At 40.0% G+C, this 26,860-nt stretch overlaps 3 protein-coding genes across 7 annotated transcripts in view; 2 read left to right on the top strand and 1 right to left on the bottom strand.

The window, feature by feature from the left end:
• The first annotated feature begins 1,163 nt into the window (after nt 1–1,163).
• LOC115609353 (cytochrome P450 2K6-like) lies at nt 1,164–10,469 on the top strand. The gene is made up of 9 exons (XM_030489446.1): nt 1,164–1,354; nt 3,353–3,515; nt 4,637–4,786; nt 5,068–5,228; nt 6,093–6,266; nt 7,463–7,604; nt 7,982–8,166; nt 8,363–8,504; nt 10,229–10,469. Exons 1-9 carry the CDS (start codon nt 1,169–1,171, stop codon nt 10,414–10,416), a joined length of 1,491 nt encoding a protein of 496 aa, XP_030345306.1. The 5' UTR covers nt 1,164–1,168; the 3' UTR covers nt 10,417–10,469.
• A 1,654-nt stretch (nt 10,470–12,123) lies between these two features.
• Nucleotides 12,124–21,511, bottom strand: CENPQ (centromere protein Q). 3 transcript variants are annotated; one of them, XM_030489443.1, is made up of 9 exons: nt 21,280–21,511; nt 19,775–19,903; nt 19,003–19,060; nt 18,457–18,571; nt 18,148–18,216; nt 16,777–16,906; nt 16,381–16,500; nt 16,139–16,216; nt 12,124–15,699 (listed from the first exon to the last, which is right to left on the bottom strand). In XM_030489443.1, exons 1-9 carry the CDS (start codon nt 21,487–21,489, stop codon nt 15,571–15,573), a joined length of 1,038 nt encoding a protein of 345 aa, XP_030345303.1. In that variant the 5' UTR covers nt 21,490–21,511; the 3' UTR covers nt 12,124–15,570. The 3 variants fall into 3 exon arrangements, with proteins under 3 accessions (XP_030345303.1, XP_030345304.1, XP_030345305.1); XM_030489444.1 differs by having other exon boundaries at nt 19,003–19,057; XM_030489445.1 differs by lacking the exon at nt 16,381–16,500.
• Nucleotides 21,422–26,860, top strand: part of MMUT (methylmalonyl-CoA mutase) — a 26,362-nt gene continuing 20,923 nt past the window's right edge. The window contains exons 1-4 of one of the 3 annotated variants that reach the window (XM_030489440.1): nt 21,422–21,952; nt 22,823–23,234; nt 25,052–25,419; nt 26,077–26,234. In XM_030489440.1, coding sequence (XP_030345300.1) covers nt 22,856–23,234; nt 25,052–25,419; nt 26,077–26,234 — 905 coding nt within the window. In that variant the 5' untranslated portion in view covers nt 21,422–21,952; nt 22,823–22,855. Of the gene's footprint in view, nt 21,953–22,822; nt 23,235–24,324; nt 24,395–25,051; nt 25,420–26,076; nt 26,235–26,860 lie in introns of those variants that run through there. The other 2 variants (XM_030489441.1, XM_030489442.1) reach the window with 2 other exon arrangements.

Raw genomic sequence — 26,860 nt, 5'->3', positions numbered from 1 at the left:
TTAAGGTCCCTCTGGATGGCATCCCTTCCCTCCAGTGTGTTGACAGCACCACACAGCTTAGTGCCATCAGTAGACTTGCTGAGGGTTCTTGATCCCACTATCCATGTCACCAACAAAGATGTTGAACAGGATAGGTCCCAATATTGACCCCTGAGGAACGCCATTTGTCAGTGGTCTCCACTTGGACATTGAGCCATCGACAACACCTCTTTGTGAACATGAGGCTGCTCCTATCCATTTATAGAGGGCATAATCCACTCAGTCTTTCTGGTCAAGCATCCTGGAGCAGACCTCCATGGGAGGTCTCAATTAGAAGTTACCTACAACATCTGCATAGTGGGCACAGTGACCTTATAACTCAAAATTAAGCCATTCTTAACCTACCCTCCTGGATATCGTTCTCATGTAACCCATACAGCCTACTCCTGCTTGCTTGTAGCTGCAGCTTTTGCACCTTGACACTAAAGACAGTAACTCCAGATGAACCTAAAGGCATAACTCCATATTATTTAAGAGCTGTTACTCTAAGATTCCAGCTGATTTGTTGCTCCCCAGATTTGCATACCAGGAACCGAATGGGTTTTGCCATGATTACTGAGAATTTGCATTTGGTTTCTCTCTTCAAAGGATCACAGGGCCAAGCCTGTGATTTGAAATTCTCAATTAATTCAATGGGAGCAAACTTATACCAGTTCCTAAGTGTTTTAAAAAAATAAATGTCTGTGCACTAATGATGTGGGCATTGGCATTCTGATTTCAGTTCTCAGGGTATCAAGGTTGTGCCTGTACTAATGAAAAGCATATAACTAATCAGTAACTTGAACAGCATGCAGAATTTATGACTTTTATACCAAATATCAGGTTGATAACCTGTGGTTCTCCAGGTTCTTGGACTTTCATGCTTGAACAGTGAACAAAGTGTTCACCCAGTGACTCATGCTTGGCTAGCAAACATTTACCTGCTTCTGCATTGTACTGAGGATTCATTAGAAAGCAGAGGGGAAGATAAAAAGCCCAGTCTCCAATTGCAAGAAAACCATACCCATCATTGGGAAAGTGGTTTATGGACCAGTACAAGCGTCTCTCAGTGAATTTTTTTGCAGGACAACAGATCTAGAGTCCACATTTTCCCTTTTCTCTTCTGTAGCAAATACGTGGCTGAATGGAGATGGACTGGAGCAGCAGCACTTCCATTGGTTTAGTGTTCATCCTGACTTTTCTATTAATATTGAAAATGGGAGCTTTCTGGAATAACCACAAGAGAAAGAATTTTCCCCCAGGACCAAGAGCATTACCTATCATTGGAAATCTGCATTTGTTTGATTTGAAGAGACCCTACAGGACTTATCTACAGGTAGTCATTGTCTTTTCTATTGGCCCTATAATTGCACATATCACCAAGCCCCTCAGTCCAAGATGTCAGAGCGTTTCTCTTGCATCCACAGATGATCTTTAGCAAGGGACAGGAGACAGTTATTTGAGCAGAAAACTTTGAATGCAGTAAGATTTATTCTTTACTGTAATACTTTCTTTTTTTTTTTTGTAACTTTGAGAAAAATGTAAATTAATAAGGAGTAATTTTGACATGTGATCTAACTTCCTCCACCTTCCACTGGTTGATGTGTCTGCATTTACAACTGCAGATTCCTGCCTTCACTGATTTAGCAGCCCTTCTCATATCCCTTTCCTACTTTCTTCCCCAAAAGCTGAAGATAACTACATACTTTTAAAATTCAGAGCCAACAGCTGCCAGAATATACAGCAGAAATCCAAGCAAATCAAAGTAATAATCCTTTCAGTTTTCTTCTACTGCTTTCTTTACCTAGTTTATTGTAGCACCTTCCTTATTTTGAGTCAGAAGACTTCTATGAACCTTCTCCTTTCTTAGAGTTTTTTCTACTTAGACATTGAAATTACATCCTCCTTGCTGATGATTTTAAAAGGGATATTTGCACCTACATATCTGTATGCATGTTACATCCACAATTCAAATGACCACACAGATGCAGCATGGTAGCTACCCAATGCAGCCTAATTGTGTTGGCAAAAGCAAGCTCCATGTCCTTTCTGACCAACAGAACCAACATGTCTCTGGTATAATTCAGTGAATTCATTCTAATAGAAGAGGTTGTTTCTCTGGCTTGAGCTAAGCTCAAGGTTTAATATTTACACATACTTAGCGTGCAAATGCATCTGGAGGCCATATTCTCATCATGTGCATCACTATTGCAAGTACTGGAAAGTCCTTACTGGAGATCATATTATCATAGAATCACAGAACGTTTTAGGTTGTAAGGGACCTTAAAGCCTATGCAGTTCCAACCCCCTGCCACGGGCAGGGACACCTTCCACTAGAGCAGGTTGCTCAAAGCCTCTTCCCACCTGGCCTTGAACATTGCCAGGGGTGGGGCAGCCACAGCTTCTCTGGGCAACCTGTGCCAGTGCCTCACCACCCTCACAGGGAAGAACTTCTTCCTTATATCTAATCTAAATCTACCCTTTTTCAATTTAAAGCCATTCCCCTTTTTCATATCAATACTTGCTTTTATATTCTGTCACAGTTACAGCAGCCTGGGTAACAGTATCACCATCAAAGAAGCTACTGTTAATTCAGACACATGTCAGTGCTGGTATGTTCTTCCACATAGTGGGCTGGACTTGCCTACCAGTAGCTGAACATTTTGCATATTGATGCTAAATAGTCGCCTTCTGGTCCTCTGTGCCAACACAGCAGAAAATAAGTGCAGTCAGGAAAAACCCCTCCTATTGTCAGGAGAATCAGGAACACCGGGTTATATGGAAATAAATCTACTGGTACAAGCTAAAAAGATGCCAGCTGAGGCCAAACATTGTCTCTGAGACAGATTCATGGTAGATGTAGTCATATATAAAAGTAAGAATATATCTAGTGCTAGATCCTGGCCCAGAAACAAACTGGGGGTTTTTATACAAAAATGGAAGCAAAAGTTTGAACAAGTTTAGCCTGTAAACAAAAGAAACACAATAACATAGAGAAGATCAGTGCGAAAACATACGTCAAAGATGGAATTTACAGGGGGTCCTGGGGGAAGACAGGGCTGTCAGCACAATCCTTGATTGACTTGAGGTTTCACCTGTTAACATGTCTTGGTTTAGCACAATGGGACTCCACTCCTGACTGTGCCATTTAGTCATTAAGCCATCGTAATGTCTGGCACACTCACATTATTTGAATCAAATCTCTTTTTCCGTACTTAGGAAATCATTTAAAATTTTAGCCACTTAAATGCAGGAAAATAAGCAGCACTGAAAGGGTAGTGAATTTCTTTGTAAGCTGTAAAAGCTGTAAATCACTGTTCTCTTCTTCTGACAGCTGTCAAAAGAATATGGTCCAGTCTTCAGTGTTCAGATGGGGCTAAGGAAAATAGTAGTGATTTCTGGGTATGAGACAGTGAAGGAAGCTCTTGTAAACCAGGCAGATGTGTTTGCAGAGAGACCTAAAATCCCAATCTTTGAAGATTTGACCAAAGGAAATGGTAAGTTGGTTTTACTTTTCCTTACCAGCTTGACTTATCAAGGTTTTTTTTCCCTACAGATGAAGCAGAAGCTGGCACATCACTTTGGATCAGAGACCATATAAGACACTAGAAATAGGGAGCAATTTCATTGACTTCAGTGCATTTATTCAAATTTGAAATTACTGCCAGTGACAACAAAACATCCATAGCTCTAACAATAATGACAGCAACCGATAATGGATAGCATTACCCTTTCAAGATCTAGAACAGGGACATGCATACGAGGGAAGACATTTCTAGCTCTCATTATATGGTTCTAGACTTCTGTTGTTTTGGGCTTACCTTAGAACCTTCTTTTCCTGAAATGAGTATTATACTGCTGCTTCTCATTTCAAGTGGTGAATAGTGTTTTAAAATCTGAATATGACAATAGAATGGAACACACATAGAATTGGGGATTTAATTTAATATGGCAAATACTCTATACTGACCTGGGTTTCCAAAGGAGAATTTCACACACAAACTTCATTGTAATTCTGCATGAGAGTTTCACATTCACACCTCCAAAGACCCTTGGACAAATTCAGGAATAACTCTTTTAACAGTTGCATCTTTTGATCACATTATTACAGGCAAGCTTTCTTTACACCTATTTTTTCCTTTAAAAAATATAGCTAAAGTCATTAGTTACATGGTGTAACAATTTAAGAGAAAAAAAATGATTGAGGAGGTTTTAAGGTGCTATCTAAATTTTAAAGACATTTGTGCCTAGTCAGGCAGGTTTCTCCTGCAGTCATCAGAGACATGAGATCTCAGTTCAGTTCTACTGCTAAAATATGATGACCAGTGGTTTGCACTTGGATTTCCAATGCCCTTTTTCTTTCAGTGACAAGTGTCTCTCAGGATATATATTCTTCTTAAGGCATTATCAAATACCTCTTAAATAGTTTATCATCCTTTTCTTTGTGCAATAAACCTACTGTTGAGGCCTGAAAATACTTGAGAGGAAGCTGGATTTTTCCTCAGCCAGATGTAATTTAGCAAGTTTTAAAAGTGTCTGCTACTAAATAGCTACATTATTGGTCTACAAATTAGTTATTTAAATCTTCTGCCACCTTGAAATAGTCTCTTTGTGCCAGGGGTTGTTTTTGCTCATGGTGAAAACTGGAAGGTGATGAGAAGATTTACTCTCACAACCTTACGAGACTTTGGAATGGGGAAAAGGGCCATTGAGGACCGCATTGTGGAGGAGTACGGGTATCTGGCAGACATCATTGGATCACAAGAAGGTGAGTAGATGATTCATTCTTCAAACCTCTAAGTTTTTGTTCAAGAACCTTGCCAGTACCTAAAGTTCAGACTTTTTTAATATCTGTACTTCAGGCTGAATCAATTTGATGAATTTAGCTCCTCTGGCATTTTTGTGTCTTGGCATGGTACTCTAACATTGAATAACAATCAATAATAGCAGTCAATCATAAGAAATATATAGCAATAATTTACATTAAGTTTACGTTTACAAATTACATGTCTCGCAACAATGTAGTATATGCTTTTTTTCATTATACAGGAAAACCCTTTGATGCTAGTAAAATAATTAATGCAGCAGTTGCTAACATAATTGTGTCAATATTACTTGGAAAACGATTTGACTACAAAGACTCCAGATTTGTGAGACTTCTACATTTGACCAATGAAAACATGAGGCTTGCTGGAAAACCTTTGATTACGGTAATAATAACCATTTTTATGTTGCTGTTCCACTGGATGCCATAGAAACATAGTAATACTGGTAGTCTTGTTTTTATTAAACAGAAAAATCTGAGACTGAAAACTAATAGGCTTACAAGCACTTTCTGGGGCAAAACAAAGCTTGAGAAACTGGAAATCTTGAAGGCAATTATCAAACCCCAGTTTCTCAAAACATACTTCTTAAGCTATAGTTCGAAGATTGCTGAATCTGGACTGAAAAAATCAGTCCACATAATGCATGAGTAGCAAGCTAGCATTCCGCAAAAATATGGCTCACATGCATAAAGAGACCAGGCAAAACAGTACACTATTAGAACATGGGGCAGGAAGAAGCTATACAGTATGTGGTGTACCTGTACAAGGAGCTTTGATACAAAATCAATTTTACCGTGCTTTTGCTACACTGAAATGTCTCAATGAGTAATAAATACTCTCTGATAGTTGCATGCAATGCTGCCAAACACCAGATTCACTTCTGTTCCTTTAGGCCGTGAAACACCCAAAAAAAAAAAAAACCATCAGAAGAGCTGGCTAAAACAATAAAAAAGTTGCTAGACAACATTTCCATCTCCCTGCTGGCAAGTTACAAGTGTTTGAGTCTGACATCTACACTATATCCGCAAAATAGTAATTTGAGGCTGAGAGTTTTCCATGTATTCATTGCTCCTTGGTCGATTTTCTACCATGAATTCATCCAGTCACTTTTTCATGTTCTAAAGAACAAAATATTAATGTTAAATCTTTGTCTTTGCAAAACAGACACGAAATTATTATTAATTTGTTTCTGTAGTACTTTCAGAGCTCTGACTGGTAAATTTGCTCTAACATCTTTGACTTTTGTAGATATACAACATCTTCCCACACCTTGGATTCCTTCTAAGGGCTAACAAGACTCTTCTCCAAAACAGAGATGAATTCCATGATTATATACAAGTCACTTTTGTAAAACATCTCAAAACCCTGGACAAAAATGATCAAAGAAGTTTTATTGATGCTTTCCTGGTTAAACAGCAGGAGGTAACTGAATCTTTTCTCATTTATTCCAACTTTTATGGTTATATGAAGACATTTACAATTTCCTTTCAGTCTTTATAATTATGGCTATATTTCTTTAGGGAATCTATCTTTGAAAAAACACATATAACAAACCAGTAGAGCTGAACAGATATCTCAGTCTTGCAATTCCAGTACCTTTTAATCAGCAAATGTTTTTCTTTATTTATGTTTGTCCTGGTTTCGGCTGAGATGGAGTTAATTTTCTTCCTAGTAGCAGGTACAGTGCTGTGTTTTGGCTTTAGTCTGAGAACAATGCTGATATTTCACCGACACTTTAGTTGTTGCTAAGTAGTGTTTACCCTGGTCATGGACTTTTCAGTCTTTCATGTTCTGCCAGTGAGAAGGGACAAAAGAAGCCAGAAAGGAGCACAGCTAGGACACCTGACCCAAACTAGCCAAAGGGGTATTCCATACCACAGTACATCATGACCAGTATATAAACTGTGGGGAGATACCCGGAAGGGACCAATCGCTGCTCGGGTCAGGCTGCGTATAAGTCAGCAGGTGGTGAGCAATTGCATTGTGCATCATTGATGTTTGTTGTTTTCTTTTACTTTCCCACTTTTAGCTTTATGTCTCTTTCCTTGTTTTCTCCTCTGTTAATATTACATTATACTTTATTTATTAAACTGTTTTTCTCTCAACCCACAGGTTTTACATCCTTTTGATTCTCCTTCCCATTCCTTCTGGGGAGGAGGAAGTGGGGGGTTGAATGAGTGGCTGCATGGTACTCACTTGCCAGCTAGGTTTAAACTGTGACAGTGCTTTTAGTTAGACTGTATCAACATATTTACAGAGGCTGCATCTTTTAATCTGCTATCTCTGTTGTCCTAGCCCTTCTGGCTCTTTCAAAAATGGAATGCATTACAGAACTAACGTGCTATCTGAGCATTCCTGGGATTCTTATTTGACGTCTCTGATATACCTGGGTTACCTTCTTCATAGAGAAGCCAGCTGTCTTTGCAGCTGGCCCCAGTAAATGCAGAGATCATACAAAACACTCTTCTCTAGCCCAAAGCTCTTTTGTTTTTCATACTTTTTAGAATATAGTATTTACTTCTTAGTAAATGTTTAAACACATGAATTGCATTTTCACATGGAAAGCCTCAAGTTTTCATCCTTTTATTGCATCCTTTTATCTCAAACACTTCTTTCAGGAGAAATCTACTACCAACAGTTATTTCCATAATGGCAACTTGCTAAGCTTGGTGAGCAATTTATTTACTGCTGGTGTTGAGACAATTTCCACCACACTAAAGTGGAGCTTTCTGCTGATGCTAAAGTACCCTGAAATTCAGAGTAAGTGTTTTTATGACAGATGCTGTTACACTCAGTGCATTAGGAACTGAACAGGAATCTGGAGAGCCAACATATCTGGTAATACACTAAGTTACAAAAGGCCAAGATTTCCAGCTAATTATTGTCTAGGTATTGCTGGGTACTTCTTGGTCAGAGGAAGAAACTTTGGGCAAAAGGAGGGCAGAAAAATACAAATCTTTAGGTTTCTTATTGGTAAAGAAATAACCAAATACTGTAGTTCTGTCAACCTCTCATTATTTCTGAAAGGAAAAAAAAGATTTGGGGAGAATTTATGGTTTTCACTCAAGGTCTTTTATACCTTACATCAGTAAAGCACAGTATGTATGTATCTTTCTTATAGTTGCTTCTTTGTTCAGGAAAGGTCCAAGAAGAAATAGAGGAAGTGATAGGATCAAACCCACCACGGATCGAGAATAGAACTCAGATGCCATATACAGATGCTGTCATCCATGAAATTCAGAGGTTCGCTAATATCCTGCCATTGGATTTACCTCATGAGACTGTTGCAGATGTCACGCTCAAAGGCTATTTCATTCCCAAGGTGAGTTGTCTACAGGATTGTTTCTTTTAGCATTTCTTCTTTCTCAAATCTGGTTGAAGTGATAAACTCTCTAATGAATTCAGGTAACAGCACTCAGAACAATCTCTTTTTCCAGGCTGCCAATCTTGAAGTTTTATTGACATTATTGCTGCCACAATATTTGGCCATGGATTAATTCAACTGTCTTATTTTTCAGGGAACCTACATCATACCCTTACTGGCCTCTGTCCTGCAAGACAAATCACAGTGGGAGAAACCACACATGTTCTATCCTGAGCACTTTCTTGACGCCAATGGAAAATTTGTGAAGAAAGATGCTTTCATGCCTTTTTCAGCAGGTGCCTTCTTTTTCCCATTTACTGCTGTGGCAAGTACAGATCTTAGACATGAACTACTTGTACCAGTGTTGTTTTTGTTACTGAAGCCTGGGCTCCACACTGTCTTTTTCATGGGACCATTTCAGAACTCATGTTTCACAGATTTCTCAGGACACAGCTTCTCTGTTAGTATTCAGTGATTATAAATGAGAATATGCAGCGCCTTCTTAAACATGAGAGAAGTTTTCAGCAAATTCCGTGATGATTTAGTTAACGCATTTCTGCATTATAACCTGTAGCCCACAACTGCTCTATGGCCTGAGTTTCTTTGTCTCTGTCTCTGACCGTACACAGCTACATTGTCTGTGAGCACACACAAAGCACACAGGAAAGGTGGCTTCTGTGTCTTTCTGGGGAACCATGTTTCATATTTGCACATCCCTCTGTAAAAGTCACGAATAACATCACCTGGGATGAAGACTTCACATACTATGCCAATAAGAAGAGTTGCCTTACATAAAAACCCAAGTTCTGCATAAAATCAAAGGACAGAAAGGGGGTGCCTTTTGAGGATTCCATGGAGGAGGCTTCCATGTGATATTTATCTAAGCTTGCACACCTGCATCATTTACCAAAGCATGGGAGATTACAACCCCCATGATGAATGCATCTTCCCTGGCATTTCTCCTGCTTTGCAGGCTCTGTCATTGCTCAGTTAAGTTCCTATATGTTCAGTCTCTGGCTTACTTGTCTATCATATCCACCACTGCATTTTTTATAGACCCTATTTGTGTATTTTTAATTTTGCATGATATTTGAAGAAGGTTTTTTCTTGACATACTCATCCTCCAACATATAGTAATTTTTTCTTTTTTTTTTTTAATAGAAGGACTTCTGATACTTCCAATTCACAAGCCGCCTTTTTTCAGATTTAAGATCAGATTTAAGTGTGGATGCCCCAGCTGACATCCACGGATGTGTCAGGCCTGGGCATTCGCTGGAAGGCTTATTTCATAGCACAGCCATGCAATAGCTTTTCATTTTCCATTTTCTATCATACAAGGGAGCTAAAATCAAATCTTACTTCAGGTTTTTGTTAGTTCTGGCCTTGAATCATCATGCTCTGATTAAGGCCGTTTACAAGTTGCTGAATTTGACCAGGACTGAGAAAAATTTATATTTACAGGATTTTTGAAGAAAGTCTTATATTAGGGGTTTCATAGAATATTCTTCCTCCTCAGTCCCACTCTAGCCAGCATTTGTGAGTCTCCAAGGTCTTTTCTGACAAATTTTAATATAAAACATTACCTGTGATTAGACTAACAGAACCTAAGTCTAGACTAAACCAGCCAAAGTTGAGCTGGGATCCAAAAATTGAACCAAGTAGAAGAAAAGTATTAAGAAAACCAAAAATTTTACTGAAAACTGGAATTCAGGGTTTCAGATTGAATTTCCATACATTTTTCTCCAGATTTAGCATTTAGACAAAGGAAAAGAAAGAAATCACAAGGTGATTTTATCGTATCTCTGAAGACCAAGTACCCTCTCCCTTTGATTCCTGTATTCAGCAGACTTTTAAGAGCTACTGTGTTCTTTATTCATAGCTAAGATATGACATTTCAGGTGTTGCGGATTCGCAGTGATCTTCCTGACAATAAGAGCTGCTGAGAGGTTTTTATTTCTCCCAACTATTGCAGAAGCAGCTCCCACTGACTCTCTTATGGCCATTCTGCATTTCATTGCAGGGCGGAGATTGTGTGCCGGTGAGACTCTCGCCAAAATGGAGCTCTTCCTCTTCTTCACCAGTCTCCTGCAGAGGTTCAGCTTTCACCCTCCGCCTGGAGTTTCTGTCTCAGACCTGGACCTCAGCCCTGCTGTTTCATTTAATGTCATCCCCAAACCCTATAAAATGTGTGCTGTAACACGTTCCTAGAGCTCTAACCAGCATCAACTTGCTTCAAAAACATTTAAATTACTTTTCCATGACATCTGTCTTCTTAATTTTTTGGCCAAAATAATTTCCAACTTTACATCTTTATGAGGATTTCCAGTACTTCTAAAACAAATGTTTTATTTTTTTTATTGGGGGAGGGCAGAAATGGACCAGAAGCATGGGCTGATAGATCAGTCATGAAATAATTTACTAGATCACCTAATCTGCACTAAATAACACAGACCCCAGCTTTCACATTCTTACTTCAGTTTTCACTTGGCAATGTGTTTGTTGAAAGCATATGTTGCGTGGAAAAGGGTAAAATAATTTGGCAGAAAATAAACCCCCTTGCTTTCCAGCTGATCCTCAGATATTAGAGGGGCTGGGTGCGGCTAGGCTTAGATTCTGAGTGATGCCCAATTTGCCACTATCAGTCCGGTCGCATTCAATATGTTGAATAATCACGATTCCGGATGCACTAATAGTGCACTGCAGCTTCAGTCTAATCGTGCTCACGAACTAGCACGGCCACACTGAGGGAGCTGGTCGCGTTCAGTGAGAGATTTACGATTAGCTACTTAAACAGTGCAGTTTATTAAAGCAACAGATACAGGTTCTTGTGGATTGCCGGTGATAAATACACTGTCTGCAAAAGCACGTGCAAATAATAAAGTATACAACCGAGCGACAAAGTTATGAATAATACAGCCTGGCTTTAAAGTATAAAAGTGAAAAGTAACTCTATAAAGAGATTCCTAATTTTCCCGGGGAAGCACTGGATACAGTGCAAGTCTTACCCAAAGGCGTCCCTATGGGGGGGAAGAAAGGTCCAGCCCGTCGACCGGTCCCAGGAGTCGAGAGTAGTCTGCTGATGGGATTTTCCTCAGCTCGTCCACGATGATGTCCTCCCTAAAGCCCCCCACTTTTTGGGTCATTTTTATAGTATTTTTCGCTTTCAAGGTGGAGCTTGAGTGACTCTAGTCATACATACCTTTATTGTTATTGGTGTAAATTTTCCTCGCTTTGCTTTTAAAGTTATATGCCACAAAAAATTCAAAGAGCATGCTCAAAGAGGGGTGATCTCACTTTGGAGGTGGGTAGCATTGGAGGTGGAGGTGTGTTTTCGTATTAAAATGCATTATAATGAAGCAAAGTTCACACAAAGGGCAGCATTTTGTCAAAAGATGACAGGCCGTTGGCTCAGGGCATCAAGTATGCAGCTTATCAGTTTTAAGTACCACCTAGTTCCCATCTCTGCTGGTGTTGGGACAGAGTTTGGCCACAGAATCTCCACTCTGCTCCATCCTCCGTCAAGCAATGTTGCCACGGGAACTGCTGTGGAGTAAATTCCTGGCATACCACGTGCAGCTGCAGCTTACCCTGAAAGTCCGTTTTTCCTTTATGTGTGAGCAATGCTACATTTTTAAATATAAGTTTAATTTCTAAATCATATTCAGTAATTATCCCACAGCATATCCCCCAGAAATGCACTTAAGTCCAGGTTTCTCTAAGGAGACATATGGGCCAAAAAGCTGTGCTTAGCTTGTACTATCCTGCTTAAAGATAAGCACTGCAGAGCCTTTGTGGTGAATGAGGGATGTTCAGAGCTTCAGATCTTTGGAACAGAAGGGCTGTTTGGACTTGGCAGATGGGTTTGAAGCTGGGTTGGATATACCAATGCCTTCCATTACCTCATTGAGGGTTTTCTCCTTGGCTCTTCTCCCTAATCCTTGCCCTGTTCAGAAGCACTCTGTCCCTGCCTCTGCATAGACAGTAGTCAGTGCTGACCTTCCATAGTATGCCTTAAAGCGCAGCTTGTCTTAGGTTGGCTATTTTACTTGGCACTGAAAGAACAATATTCCCTGTCCTGCAGTTTCCTCTGAGCGTTGGTGTTGAAGCAAGACATTCATTCCTTCTACTCAAATCAGACACTGAACATTGCTTTTCATTTGCCCTGATTCCCACGGTTTGGGGGGATGTGGTGGTGGTGTCTGTTCACATCAACACTTTCCCCATGCCTTCATCTCCTTACCCAAACAAGATTCCGATCATTCAGCTGTAAATAATTAAATATTATTAAGAAATGCAATCCACTTTAAAGTTGATATACAGAGCATAATTCAATTGCTTTAATCCCAAGCCTCTAGCACCATCTTAGATACCCTCAGATCTTGTTTGGCTTTCAGCTGCCAGGCTATAGGGGGACAGGTCCTGTGCCATATAAGCCCCTTGTTCATGCCTCAGATATTACAGATACTTCAAACATCTACGAGTGTTCAAATGTAGACTGCTAGATAGAGACTAATGATTAAAGACTCAAAAGTGAAAATGAGAATCCAAAAATTACATCAGTGGTTGCAGCATTTTTGTTTTCACAGCCAAATTTGCCTTTCTCTTGAATTCTTCTACTCTAATTTTTACAATGAGTAGTTAACTTCTCATCTAGATCCGTTTATTTTAGTTTCTGGATTAACAAAGGTGTTAGATGGAAGGGAAAATTACCCTGATATTTTTTTAATTAGCTTTACCAGGAATAAAAATATTTTCTTCATTCTCTGCCCCTGAATTTTAAATGTTAAAAACATTTATGAAAATAGATGGAGTTCCACTAAGGCAAGGTTTGAAAGAGGGAATCACTGTAGAAAAGTTACTAGAGGTTGGTGATCATATTTCATTTCCTGAAGTTGTTCTTTCTCATATCATTAAAGTACTCAAAGCAAATCAGATGTTTGCATTTCTTGCTCCTATTAACCTTAAACAAAACACATTTATCTCAGTAAATAAAGCATGCACCCACAGCAAATAGATGGTGCTTTTGTAATGAACTTTCTGACTTGCTATTAAACATTGCATAAACACTGTCTGCAAATTTCAGCCATCAAAGGGCTTCCACTGCCTGGCAACAGTAAAAGGAAGTTAAAACTGACTGAGAACCAAAACAGCCCTAGATTGATGCTGCTTCAAGCCTCTGCTGTCTCCCCATAGGCAGCAGGGGATTTGAGTGGTACTCTTGGTTCAGGCCCAGCATCCTCAGGATGCCATCCAGATACATCAGGGCTCATCCACTGAGTACTGGTGCAATGAACATCATTGTCTACTGTGTGATCACTATGGGGTGCATAGTGATGATCATGCTCAATGAGCATGATGATGGTCACCTCATTTGTATTTATTGCTTGTCCTGATTCTTCTACTGACTATGAAAAATAGGAAGTTTCTGGAATAGACATTGCAGAGAGAATTTTCCCCAAACCAAAGTCTTTACACATCATTGGAAATCTGCTCATCACAGAGAGGAAGCATGCCCCAAAGATATTGCTTGTGTAAGCCTTATTTTTCTTCCTACTCTCCCACTATGCGGTCAATGAGCATTTGTGATGTGCTCTCTCCGTCTAAACTTCAACCCAGGTCAAGATGACATGTATTAAACCAAACTCCACCTGAAAGTGCAATACTACGTAAATTCATTCTCTTTACTGTAGTTGCCCTTTTATCAAATTTTCTTGAATCTTATACTCCATTTGCTCACCATTATCAAGAGGAAAATTGCCTTTGTGCCACAGCACATAAGCATACATGCAACTGTAGCTAAAGGCAACATTGATATGTGTTTGAATATACAGCTACTTTTACCTATTTTTACTTAAGGACAGTTCTTACACCTCAAGTACTTCCAGATTGAAAACAAATAATCCTTACTTTCTTTTTAAAAAGAAAAGACGGTATCTATGTGGTTCATGAAGTTCAAAACCCACATAGTAAATTGTTTGCAAGTAAATCACCCTTCATGAAAGCAAAGAAGTATATCTATCTTTGCTGAACAAAAATCAATATAGCTGGCATGCAGGAAAATCCTTAACCCACAATCTGGGTTAAGCTACAGTGAGTAGTGGTTATGTCAGTAAATGTTCCCCTTGTCCTTGACCAAAACTTTATTAAACATTTCTAAATATTTATATATCTTTTTATGTGATACAAAGCAAGTATGAACCAAACAAGTACTTAGTCTGGCTTTCTTGATCCTACATGTAGCAACTACAGAGAGGCTTTTAATCTCTCATAGGAGAATAGAGGTAATTAGCTCATGTCTCATCAGGAGTACCAGCAGCTTGTAAACAAAAGAACAAGCGTTTCAAGGGTTAAGTCAACATAAAGAGCACTGCTGTCTTCTAGCAGATAATTTCACTGGAGAAGGCACTTAATCTTTTAAGGGAGAAGCTCTATCATGGAAAAAATAGGAGAGAGATTAAAGTGCATGGGGAAAAAGACTTTTGACTTTATTTTCTTCCTCTGAAGCTGAAGAATATCTGACAGTTAGTTAATAAAATATAAAGTGAGTACACAATTCTGAGATTACAGCTTTGCTCTATAATGTTCTTACCTGCTTTCCCAACCATCTGCATTGACATATATATACACACATAAAAAAAATTAAAAAAACACAACAAACAGAAAAAAAAAAAAAAAGAAAAAAAAAAGATATCACCCACCTGGTTTAAGCAATGAATATGAAAATGTAAAAAAATCCTGTATATTTGATATCTAATTGTTCAGTTCCCTACCATGGAGTTTTTTATTTAAAAGTGGTAAGGAAGTTGAACTGAAGATTTGCAACTGAGCATCAGATAATCATATTTTAAATCTGTGTTTCAAGTTTAAAGTGGATTTAACTCCAAAACAAAGGTTAGTTTGGCAAGAGATAGTACCTGCACTGTTTTAGAGATGTGATATAAATGTCCAAATATAATATGTTACTTATTCTATAAAAATGCCCAAACCCAGGATCCACTTCCCTCCCTTCTCCTAAGACAGTATATATCATCATTAGAAGTCATCACAGGTCCAAAAAAAGAAACCCAACCCCAAAACCTTGATCGATCACTTAAATCACTAGAGTCCCAGAATGCCTCTACGTATTCATATACCAGTATTCATAGAAAGAGAAATTCAGCAGTCACAACTGTAAAGCCATTAGGAAGAATATACTGTTTCCATGATCAACATCCCGCTGCTATACAGTAACACAGAGCGCTGGCTCAGATTATCATCTTCTTCAAAAGAGGTTCCATATAGAAATATAACAGATTTTTTTTTTTTCCTTTCTATTTGAGATATATATATATGTATATATATATATATGTATATTTTGGTCTTTCAGAGGAAGTCCACCTTCTCATAGGTCTTTTCAATTAGGGTTAAAAAGTTCTTCAAGTCAGCTGACTGCTGAATAGTGTTCATATCCTTTAAAAGACCTTTCTGATTTTTCATCTTTAAAATTTCTTCCTAAAGAAAGAAAAATAAAGAAGACAACAAATAAACAACAGCCTTCATCAAGTCCAACAGAAATTTCACTTTCATGCAGCCTAGCTGTACCTGAATACAGCTAAAATAAAAAAGATTCAAAGACACAGAATGAGACAGTCTTCCTTCCATCAGCTACAGAAAAAAATTTCAGAAACGATTACAGGTTCCCTCGGACCACAGGGTTCCTAGGAAAAGATGTGATCCTTTAAATGGCAGGGTTTTTAGGGTTTTGTTCTGTTTTTTAAAAAGTAATCATACAGACCTAAATGAAAAAAGAAAGAAAAAAAAAAGGAAAAAACCCCATACATTTCAGAAATTTCAGAATTGCCCCCTCTGGCAGAGGTTAAGTGATAAAAGCACACTCTGTTGCCTTTCTTCTCATAGCCAAGGTGTCTCTGAAAATATATTCCATGCTCACCTGCAAAGTGGGTGCTTGTAAACTGCACTTGGGGAGTTCTGGAAGATGGAGTGCTCCACTGCCATTTTCTTGGAATACCTAAAAAGGGAAAAAGAGGGGAAAAAAAATTAATCCAAAACCAAACATCAGGCACACAAGTAGGAAAATAAACTGGCTGTCACTATCCAACTTCTGAAAACTCAACTTTCAGCAGCACTGTCCTGCTTTCAGCTTAAACCACAGCAAACATCTATTGGGAATACCTTCTTGGCCTTTTTTTCATCTTCCTCTAACTGATTCTTGAGCACCTGGATTTTGTACTGCAGTTGCTGTATATTTTCTTCAGAACAGTCTGCTAATTGCTTAGCTTCATTTATTTCTTCCTAAGACAAAACAGTCACAAAACCAGAACAAAATTTACCTTAGAGATGGTAAGCCTTTTGTGCATGAGACACTGATAATCAGCATCAGCCAAATCACAGAAAAACCATCCGAAAAAGATACATTGCTTTGTAGTGAAAGCGAATGATAATGATGAATAGTGGACGACAATTCACAATATCACAGGCACAGCCAGCAGTCCAACTACTAAGAAGCTACAACACAATGAGCAGCAGCAGATGGGCAAGATGTTTTTTTCCCTTTCTTGCTTTTCATACCTGCAATTGTACCAATGACTCTTCGTTTGTCTTAAGCTTTTTTTTCTCTGCCATCTGAAGGCTCAAGACATTCTTCAGGTTGCCCAGCTTCCCTGGAGGCACTTTTAACGTCTGGAAACATCTCAGCGCTCTTTATTACAGAGAAAGGAAAGCATGACTTGTTTGGAGTTCTTTGCAAAACAAGAAGAAAAATGGCTAATGACTTCCCTGGGAGAAAAACTAAACTCAGTTTAGCCCAATTGCTGCCAGTGAAGTGAAAGGATCCAAACAGGAAGAAAAGCTGTCTTAAATTGTTTTCCAAAATCATGTGGAATAGATGTCTAAGGAAGAAACCACAAACAAGAAACCTGACCACTCTAACCTTTGCTATCACATTGACATTGTGTGGTTTCTATCCCAATGGCCTGTACACTCCCTGACTACAAACTGACATTAACTAATATTTTCCGAGTTTTAACCTCTCTGCTTGCAAAGTAAAACTAAGTTCTAAAAGCAGCATTTTTAACTGCTTCCAAAAAAGATCATTTTAGTAAAGTCTGTAAGTGCTTTTGTGAAACATTATGTCGTTTTGCACTAGAGGAAAAGTTTCAGCTTGCTCTCAAAGGTCCTTCCAGTTCTGAGGAAGACTTGAAGTCTGTTTGGTACACCAAACTGCCATGCATCTCAGATGAGACTGCAGAAGTTTGGAAACTCAGAAATTAAACATTACAAACTAAACACTAAAAAAAAAAAAAAATCCCCAAAAACCAACAAACAAAACAAAACAAAAAAAAATATGAAAAACTAGCTCCTCATGTTTGAATCTTGAGGCACTGTAAGAACAAAGAAAGCAACATGTAGGATCAGGCCCTGTGTTGATAAAAGCCTGGAATACCTACACATACAGAGACAAAAATTCTCGAAGTGTGCATAACTACTCCCACAATAGCATAAAAAGGCTACAAGTTATGCTCCAAAATTTCAATTATCTTTGAAGGAACTTCAACAGCCAGAAAATGAATTAGCATTTAAGAAAGTTTAGCTATAACTACTCCCGCCACTATCACAAAATGATAGCAAAATAAATAGCTGCCTGCAAAGTTAAACCCTGTATAAAGAGTACAAAGCTGATTCAAGGAGCTCTTAAGAACACCTCCTTGGTTCTGTTACTCATATAGAAGCAGCTAAAATGGGTCTTTCAACAACATTTGCTTGTCCACTTCAACCAATGTACTGTTGAGATATTTCCCTAATTGATTTTGCATCAACTCCCCCTTCCAAGATTTCCTAAATGTGATTACTCCCAGGACCAATGCTGTAAACATGGTACAAAACAACTGGGTAAACTACATCCCTTCTTTCCCTCTTTATTTTTTAATTATAATTTCTCACCTTTCTTTCACTAAATTGAGGTGCTCCTGAACATCACCTTTTCTCTCCCTTTGTTGGCACAAAACAGATCTGGAAAGAAAATAAAGGCAGAATTTTCATCGCAAAGCCTGCAAGCACAGGGAGTACATCAGATTAGGTGAATGTAGAACTTCTTTAGATAAAAATTTCTAAATTCAGATATAAAGTGTTATATTGTACCAGACAAAATATACACAGCCAGCCATATTGCCCTAAAATGCAAAGTTTTTCCAGTTCAAGCAACATTATGATTTTTACTTTATTTCAACCACCAGGATATCTGGCACTTACAGTATTATTGAATCCATTACAGTTTCCAGAAACTGCCTACTGCTCTCTGAGAGAGTCTTCCAAGATCCTATTTTAGCATTGGTTAGCTTCATTTTTTTTAAAGAACCTTTTCCTCCTGTTAATACAAAGAAAGAAAAAGGAAAACATATGATTTGTCAAACCTGGATAGTCAGCTTGGTGACTCCATTCAACTCAGATTGTAGTCAAAGATGTAACAGTTAAGATTTTTCCATGTCGCAAATCTATCAGGTCAAATCTATCCACATTAGGTGGTATTTATTACTTGCAAGTCAGAAGTTGTTTAAAAAGCACAAACCAGAAAAGAGTCTTTATTACAGTAGTTTCATTCTAAACAGACATTTCCAAAAATAATTGGCAATACAAGCAAGAAAACCCAGAGTGAAATAAAATAGAGTGGGAATATACATAGGTGATAAACTCGGTGCAGCAGGCGCCTCATCTCATTTGTACAACAGTGTGTCCAACAGAACACACTATTTACATGAGACAAACATAAGGAAACATAAGGAAAGAATACAATCCTACCTGAAGGGGAATAATCGCTGTCTTCCTTAGCTTTCCTTTTGACTGACTGAGTGACCTGCTGAGAAAAAAAAACTTACAGCAAATGCTGTAATTTTGAAACATTCTCTGCTGTGCAACTAATCATCTACTACCAGCAATCCACTGTGAAAAGGCTGTGAAAGCACGTCAGTGCTTGACAGAGGTCTATTGATGCTCACCACAAAAAAGGCTTTTTGAACTGCAAAACAGTAATTTATCTCAAGTAGGTGGCGGAAACCAATTCCTTCTAATTTCTCCCCTTCCAAGAATGAGGTCATGAAGTAAGAAACACACAAGACTTTTGGCTATCTAGCCACATTTGGAGTTCATGTCTTTCGTAAGTTTGGGGTTAAGCAAACTCTCTCCAACAGAAAGCTGCCTATGCCAATCCTGAGACACCCAGGGAATTATGTTCCAGAACTGAACGAATGGAGCTGAATGAAGTTCAAGTTTATCGCTCTGTTCAAACAGATGCTATGCAGCTCTTCAGAACTGCACAGCCAGCTTGCCCTTTTATTAATGATTGGGCAATGCTTCCCTCTACTTGTCACAAGCACAGTAGCACACAAGAAGAAATCCTGGAAACCAGGAAGCAGCTAATGCAGTGGGTTTCAAAAGACCTGTTTACACTGGACATTTCCTCAAGAGGACTGCGTTTAGTTAATGAAATAGTCTCTAAAAAATAGGCAAAAATGCCTCTTTCCCCCACACCTCCTTTGGTTACTTTTCTAATTTGACACAAAATAACAATTACCTTTCTTTTTTGACCTTGTTTTCTTCCTTCTGTATCTGTTCCCTTTTTCTTGCTGGAAGGCCTTTCTTGACTTTGTGATTTAAGTGGTTTTTTTGCTGATCCCCTACCAGCGGTCTTCCCCATTTTACTCTAAGATAAATGACATTTCATTATCCGTAAACCAAATGGAACAGGAGGAAACAAAACCAAAGTTAAAACCCAGCAATTACAGTCCATGCAGCACAACACACACATTAACATGCAAAACAAGATGGAAACACCCAGTGCTAAATGAGTCCAAACGTTTGCATGTTTGCTAACCCTAAGCCCTTTAAATCTTGCATATTTATCGAAGTGCAGGACCACTATAAAAGCATCCCCATTTGCCTTTTAGATGAGTCTTTGTCTGTTTCACACCTCTTTCTAAACTGAACAGTCTAATTTGTTTTTAAAGGCCTCCAGCAACAGAAATTCTTTATCTTCGTAGTGCAGTTCAGTGCAGTCACCTTATTACCAGAACTTTTTACCCTAGCACCTAACTATAACGCTCCTTGCTGCAGTTTAAACCTACAGTTTCTTTTCTTACTCACTATGGAGATGGAGGAAAAAGGAGCTACACAGGAGAGAATAACTGTCACACTCCACTAGCTTTCTCTTTTCTAAGTACAACAACTCAGATGTATTCAGTTTTAATTTCATTCCTTCAAGCCACTTCTTCCCTCATGCAAAGGACTACAGCTCAACAGGCAACAATCGCAACAAACACCAGGTAAATCATAGAATCATGGCATGGTTTGGGTTGAAAGTGACCTTGAAGATTGTCCAGTTCCAACCTCCCTGCTATGGACAGGGACACCTTCCACTAGACCAGGTTGCTCCAAGCCCCATCCAGCCTGGCCTTGAACACTGCCAGGGATGGGGCAGCCACAGCTTCTTTGGGCAACCTGGGCCAGTGCCTCACCATCTTCACTGTAAAGAATTTCTTCCCTATATCTAATCTACATTTACCCCCGCCAGTTTAAAACCATTCCCCCTTGTCTTATTGTAGGCTTAAATTATAGGTTTAAACTAACAATAAAATACAGAAAACTCTTTTAACTTGCTAACACGGAGTAAAGAATGTCTGGCTGATGGCAGAAGGAACATCACAGGACTGATAACAACTAAGGAGGCAGTAGGAAGAGGATCAAGAACGCCAACCTTCAGGATAACAGAGACCGGAACAGAACACTATAAACAAGCCCTGCCTCTTCCCCCTCCTCCCGTAACTACTGGTTATGTGGGATAGCGTTAACAGAATCCCCCACTGCTCTCCGCGGACTACAACTCCCAGAATGCAATGCGGCCCGCCACCGCTTGCGGCCTCCCTCCCAGCGAAACGCATGCTGGGAATTGTAGTCTTCAGCCTCCCATATCTGCCCAGGTCCCCAAAATCCTGCTCCCCGCGGCTGCAGGACAACACCGCAGGAATCTCCACAACACCGTCCACCAGCGCTCACCGCCCCGACGCTCACTCACGGCCTCACCGCTCCCGCCGTTCCCGCGCTCCACCTCCGAGCCGTTATCAAACCGTTCTGCCCGCGCACTGCTCGTTCCCGCCTCCCGCACGGAGGGCGGTGCTCCGTGCGCATGCGCCTTGCCGCCTCACGCGCAAGCGCGGTGCCGCGCGGGCTTCGGGTGCCAGCTACGGGGTGGACAGCAGGTAGCGGGGGGCCGCCGGGGCCGGGGTCTGTCATGAGCCCGTAGCCCGCCCCCACTGCCCCCGACCCGCGGGCGGGCAGGGCCGCAACCCTCCGGGACAGCCCCCGCAGTGGACCCCCGGTCCCATTGGCCGCCATGGAGGCGTGTTGGGGGCGGGCTGTGGCGGCGGGGGGCGCTGGGCGCGCACAGCCGCTGGGCCTGTCAGGGCGGTGATGGGGCGGCCAGGCCAGGCCAGGCCAGGCCCGGCGTGGAGGGGCGGATAAACGGTGCTTTCTAGTCCCTGTCCCTCCTCCGGGTGTAGGTGCTGTGGTATGAGGAGGGAGACGTTTGTAGGAAGGTGACAGGGAAGCTTTGTGGTTCTTTCGGGGTGCGCGGCCCGGGGGAGCGCGCTGGGACCCGTGCAGCAGTGGAGGCAGAGGCTGTCTTCCATCCTGGCTGCAGGATCACGTCTGCAGGGAACTCGATGCTCCTCTGGTGCACCTTCGTGCTTATCAGATTGTACGTAAAGCACACATGGCATATCTGTTATTAAAGCACTTGTGTGGAGCATGTTGCTGGAGCACCATAACTGTGATGAAGATGCTTTCCAGTTTTGTGCACACTTTCTCATAAAGGTGTCAGGGAAGCGTGTGTTTCCAGCTTGTTCTGAAGGATGTGAGGTGGAGAGGAGATGACTGGACCTTAAAGCCAAACTGTAGAGGTTTTGGCTTCTGAAGGAAGTGCAGTGATAGGGGGGACAGAGCAGAAGCTGAAGAGCTTACAGCATTCAGGAGTTACTCACCTTATCCCCATATCAGTCTCATGCATGGTGGGATGAGCTCTGCAGCTTGCATTATCCCTGTGTTCTTCCATACCACCTTTCTTTTTCTCAGTATATCTCTGATTTCAATCCAGCCCAAGCCCCCTTTCCAAAAATGTATGCTATGTCAGCAGTCTTCTGACAGTCCACTTCCTTCAGAATGCCTCTTTGAGGGTCCCTCTTGACATTAAGGAATTCATAAATGAGAGACATGGGAAGGTGAGCAGGTAGCTAGGCATGCCACCTTCGTGCCTGACACGGATTTTTTCAGTGACTGATTAGTGATGGCTGTTGCTTAGGAACTAAAATAAGTGTTATATGTGGATGTAGATGAGTTGTAGGAATATTTTCCATAGCAAGAACAAAATGTAGAGTTTTTCCTGAACTCAGTTCATACATTGTCTGGTTGAAAGGCAAGGGGAGAGGATATCTATCAGGCACACAATTAAATAATTAGTTTTTCTTGAGTAATTGTTTTGGCTTTAGCAAACTGCTGGACCTCTCCATGCTCACTTCTCCCATGTCGGGTTTATATGACAATGCAAAATACATGATTTTATTTTCTTCAGCTTGCCCCCTCCTCAGCAGCCAGTGGGACAGACATGCTAAGAGCCAAGGATGCCCTCCTGCGCCTGTGGCCCCACCACTGCACATGCCTGGCACAACTTCCAGCCTGCCGGCTTGCGTGGCGCTCACTGCACAGGCAGCCGCTGCATCCCGAGTGGGCTGCCCTTGCCCAAAAGCAGCTGAAAGGCAAGAATCCAAAGGATTTAATTTGGCACACTCCAGAGGGGATTGACATCAAGCCCTTATACTCAAAAAGGGACACAGAAGACCTCCCTGAGGAGCTGCCAGGGGTGAAACCTTACACTAGAGGACCCTACCCAACCATGTACACATACAGGCCATGGACTATTCGCCAGTATGCTGGCTTCAGTACAGTGGAGGAGAGCAATAAGTTCTACAAAGACAACATTAAAGGTAAGACAGCTACTTTGAGAAACCACATTGCCTTGCAAAGCAGTGGGGATCATTCATGTGGTGAATTACATGGTGAATGTAGTTGTTCTGCCTTGTGAGTTTTGGTTTCTGATAGGATCTTCCCAACAGCACTGTATTTCTTTATTACTGGGAAACTGGATCATTTCTGAAACTGCCTTTGCTCCATTTTGCTATTGAGATAGAAAAACGAATGTGCTAAATGCTATTTTTAGTTATTCTGCCTTAACGCTCAGAGAGACATAATTTGGCTTTATCCAAGGGTCCAGCCAGCAGAGATTATGGAGCACTTTACGCTCATTTTGTGACTGTGAGAGAAGATTGCAGTGGCAAATGATGTTGAATGTTGTCACTTAGCTAAACTTCTGGTGTTGGTGCATTCTGACATTTTGGGTTTCCATCTCACATTATAAATTTTAAATGAACTCATAAATACATATTACATAGAAGTAGTTCATCTGTGGTACTTTTATTTCCCACTTTACAGTCCCTCCTACTTAAAACATAACTGGTTGGGGTGGTGGTGTTTCTGAATATTTACCTCCTGTGATAGTCATGGTTAGCTAATATGAAGCAGTATTAGCTGCTGTAGTATCCTTGCAAGTATTATTGGTAACTCTCAGTAAATTAAGAAGTTACAAATACAGGGTATTGGAGGTTTGCAACCAAATGTTTCAATAGAAAGATCGTTCTGAATATAGTTGGTCTTACTGCTGAATGCTGCTGCTGAAGCAGAAGTGCTAACACTTGGATTAGCTGGTGGCACAGCTCAGGTACTCAAGTATGTTTGCTGCCATCTTTAATTCGAGTTTTGAAATTGTGATATTGTAATTTTATCTTATTGTGTTAACGGTTCTATTAATATTGAATTATTTAGCATAGATTTTGAATTAGACCTTGTTATTTGTAAAGCATTTTTAATAATTCAATTAAAATCTCGCTGTAATTAGAGGAATGCTAAAAAAGAATTAATTATCAGTTCTCATAATAGCTGAAATTTCTTTTGCTTGAAACAAGGCAGAAATCTACATTTATGTCGTTGTGCTTCAGAGCTAACACTTAGTTTTTTCAGATCAAAGATGATAGCTGGTGTCTGAGGAGAGCTCTGCTGATGTTGAGAAGGGGATTTGCAAATGCAGTAGGTACAGTTATTTCAGGAACAGCAGTGCTGGGCAGAGGGTGAATGCTTGGGGATAGCGGAGTTTGGGGTACCGCTTTCAGGTTGCAGCAACAAGTCTGCCAGGAACTCTTAAGTATCCAGTTCCCTGCTTTATGAGTAATTTTCTCCTACTGCAGATTTAGTAATCTATCACTTTGCTGTACAAATAAACACCATATGTCACTGCAGGCAGGGTGACAATCTGTGTGCATGTGTTTAATTTGTGATAAAGAAAAGGTAATGTGAAGTTGTTTATCACACTTTTGTTTCCAGCTAAGCTAAGTGGAATTGCTGTGTATAAGCCCTGATACTGTCTGTCTATGCACATTTGCAAATCGTGGCTAAACTGTTGTTCAGTAATTTGTTAAGCGTGGTAAACTGATTGTGTGACTGAGTCAGAAGGGCTACAAATTTTTTTCTTCTCAATTAAAAGCTTTTTCATTTAAAGTTTAAGACTAGAAGACCTTGGACACGTTTGGGGAAGGAACAGTGTTTAACATCAAAAATTGGTTTGTCATCCAAGCCTGGATCATGTAAAATGAAACTAATGAATTTAGATCCAGTTCTGATACAAGTCTGTTCAACACTTCTGAATGTCTTTCTTTGTTGGGTTGTTTTTTTTCACTTCTTTTTCATTTAGCTGGCCAGCAGGGATTATCTGTTGCTTTTGATTTAGCCACCCACCGTGGTTATGATTCAGACAATCCACGAGTTCGAGGAGATGTTGGGATGGCCGGAGTTGCCATTGATACAGTGGAAGACACCAAAATCCTTTTTGATGGAATTCCTTTAGAGAAAATGTCTGTTTCTATGACAATGAACGGGGCAGTCATTCCCGTATTGGCAACATTCATTGTAACTGGAGAAGAACAGGGAGTGTCTCAGGCCAAGCTGACAGGGACAATCCAAAATGACATCTTGAAGGAGTTCATGGTCCGAAATACCTACATTTTCCCCCCAGAACCATCGATGCGGATTATTGCTGACATCTTCCAGTACACCTCAAAGGTATTGCTCATTTACGTTTATTTACTTCTGTTATTACATCTAGTTAACTATTTATGAGGCACTTTGGAGAACAAAGCAGAAGATGGGAAGACCTGTCATACTGATGAATGATGTGGTTGTAGAGAGGGCCAGGAGGAGAAGTTAAGATCCCAAATCACTTACATCGTAAATTTAAAGGTTTTTTTTAAGTCGGTCCAAATAAAAGTCAGATTAAGATGAACCTAAGCCTGAAAGGATGTCAGGAAGCTCATAGACAAGGAACAAACAGGCTGTTCTTTGCCCCATGGTTAAGAAGCATTATACAGCTGTAATCAGGAGCAAAGAGGGAAGAAATCTTGAAGGACTTCTGCTGCAAAATTAAACATGAGAAGGAGATAATGAAAGGGATGAGGTCCTGAACTGAGGACTGGAAGTTCAATACTAACAGTTGTTTTTTTAGTGGCATTTTCATGGAAGAGGTGGCACACAGCTTGTAATTGAGAAAGATACCATGGCAGGTGATAGTTTAAGCATGTGAAGTAAACATCTGCAAACATCACTTAATAGACATGGGTTGTATTCACAGCCTACAAAGAATGTATTATTCATGAATGTTGATAGAACAGTTATCTGATCCCCCCTTCTGCTGTTGCACCCTCTTGTCTTTTATTTTTGCAGCATATGCCAAAATTTAATTCCATTTCAATCAGCGGATACCACATGCAAGAAGCAGGAGCTGACGCTATTCTGGAATTAGCTTATACTATAGCAGATGGCTTGGAGTATTGCAGAACTGGACTTAAAGCTGGCCTTACCATTGATGAATTTGCACCAAGGTGAGATAAAGAAATTTCTAAGTATAAAACTCACTTTTGTTAAAACTTTTAGTTTCACCAAAAGTTTAAGAGGATGTGAAAGAGTTAAATACAAGGTTCAGTATTTTTACACATAAAAGCGATATTGGCAGTGCTCACATTGCAGATAGGTTTTGGTTTTGTTACGCAGTTTCAGTGGTAGGAAAATATGTCTGGTCCAACAGACACTTAGACCATGTCTACACTAATAAACTGAATAAAGCACGCTCACAAGCCCAACCATTGTCAAGGTCTGTTGCAATAGTTGGTCTCTGATAAGAAAAGGATCTCTAAGCTGGTGTATTGAATACAGTTGTAGTTTTAGGACTGCAGAATGCAGCAAGAGCTCTTGCACTTCTTTTAGGCTGTAGTGTTATTTTATTTTTTTTTTTAGTAGTAGTAGTTTGAAACATTTGGGGAAAATGCTTAACAAGAGGAGGTTCAGGTAGTTCAATTTACAGTTGCAGGTTTCTAAAAATAAAATTTTTAAGCAGAATATTGTATTTTTGTATAGTTACTGCCAAACTAAGCAGAAGCAGTGTCAGTGGTCTGGTTGATTTACAGATTCCCTAACTATACAGTGAGTCTAAAAAACAAAAGACATGGTT

Source organism: Strigops habroptila, chromosome 6 (genome assembly GCF_004027225.2).
Source record: "Strigops habroptila isolate Jane chromosome 6, bStrHab1.2.pri, whole genome shotgun sequence".
Lineage (NCBI taxonomy): Eukaryota > Metazoa > Chordata > Aves > Psittaciformes > Psittacidae > Strigops > Strigops habroptila.
Note: the sequence above shows the minus strand (reverse complement) of the source record. Positions and strands in the feature narration are given on the sequence as shown.

What these genes read in the sequence shown, in the direction of transcription:
- CENPQ (XM_030489443.1), bottom strand. Translation starts at nt 21,489, where the DNA reads ATGACAGACCCCGGCCCCGGCGGCCCCCCGCTACCTGCTGTCCACCCC. An exon ending in CAGCGATTATTCCCCTTCAG is followed by an intron (nt 18,572 to 19,002) that starts GTAGGATTGTAT and finishes TTGTATTAACAG; the next exon opens with GAGGAAAAGGTTCTTTAAAA. An exon ending in CTCAATTTAGTGAAAGAAAG is followed by an intron (nt 16,907 to 18,147) that starts GTGAGAAATTAT and finishes TCTGTAATAAAG; the next exon opens with AGCGCTGAGATGTTTCCAGA.
- LOC115609353 (XM_030489446.1), top strand. Translation starts at nt 1,169, where the DNA reads ATGGACTGGAGCAGCAGCACTTCCATTGGTTTAGTGTTCATCCTGACT. An exon ending in CCTACAGGACTTATCTACAG is followed by an intron (nt 1,355 to 3,352) that starts GTAGTCATTGTC and finishes TTCTTCTGACAG; the next exon opens with CTGTCAAAAGAATATGGTCC. An exon ending in CTGGAAAACCTTTGATTACG is followed by an intron (nt 5,229 to 6,092) that starts GTAATAATAACC and finishes TGACTTTTGTAG; the next exon opens with ATATACAACATCTTCCCACA.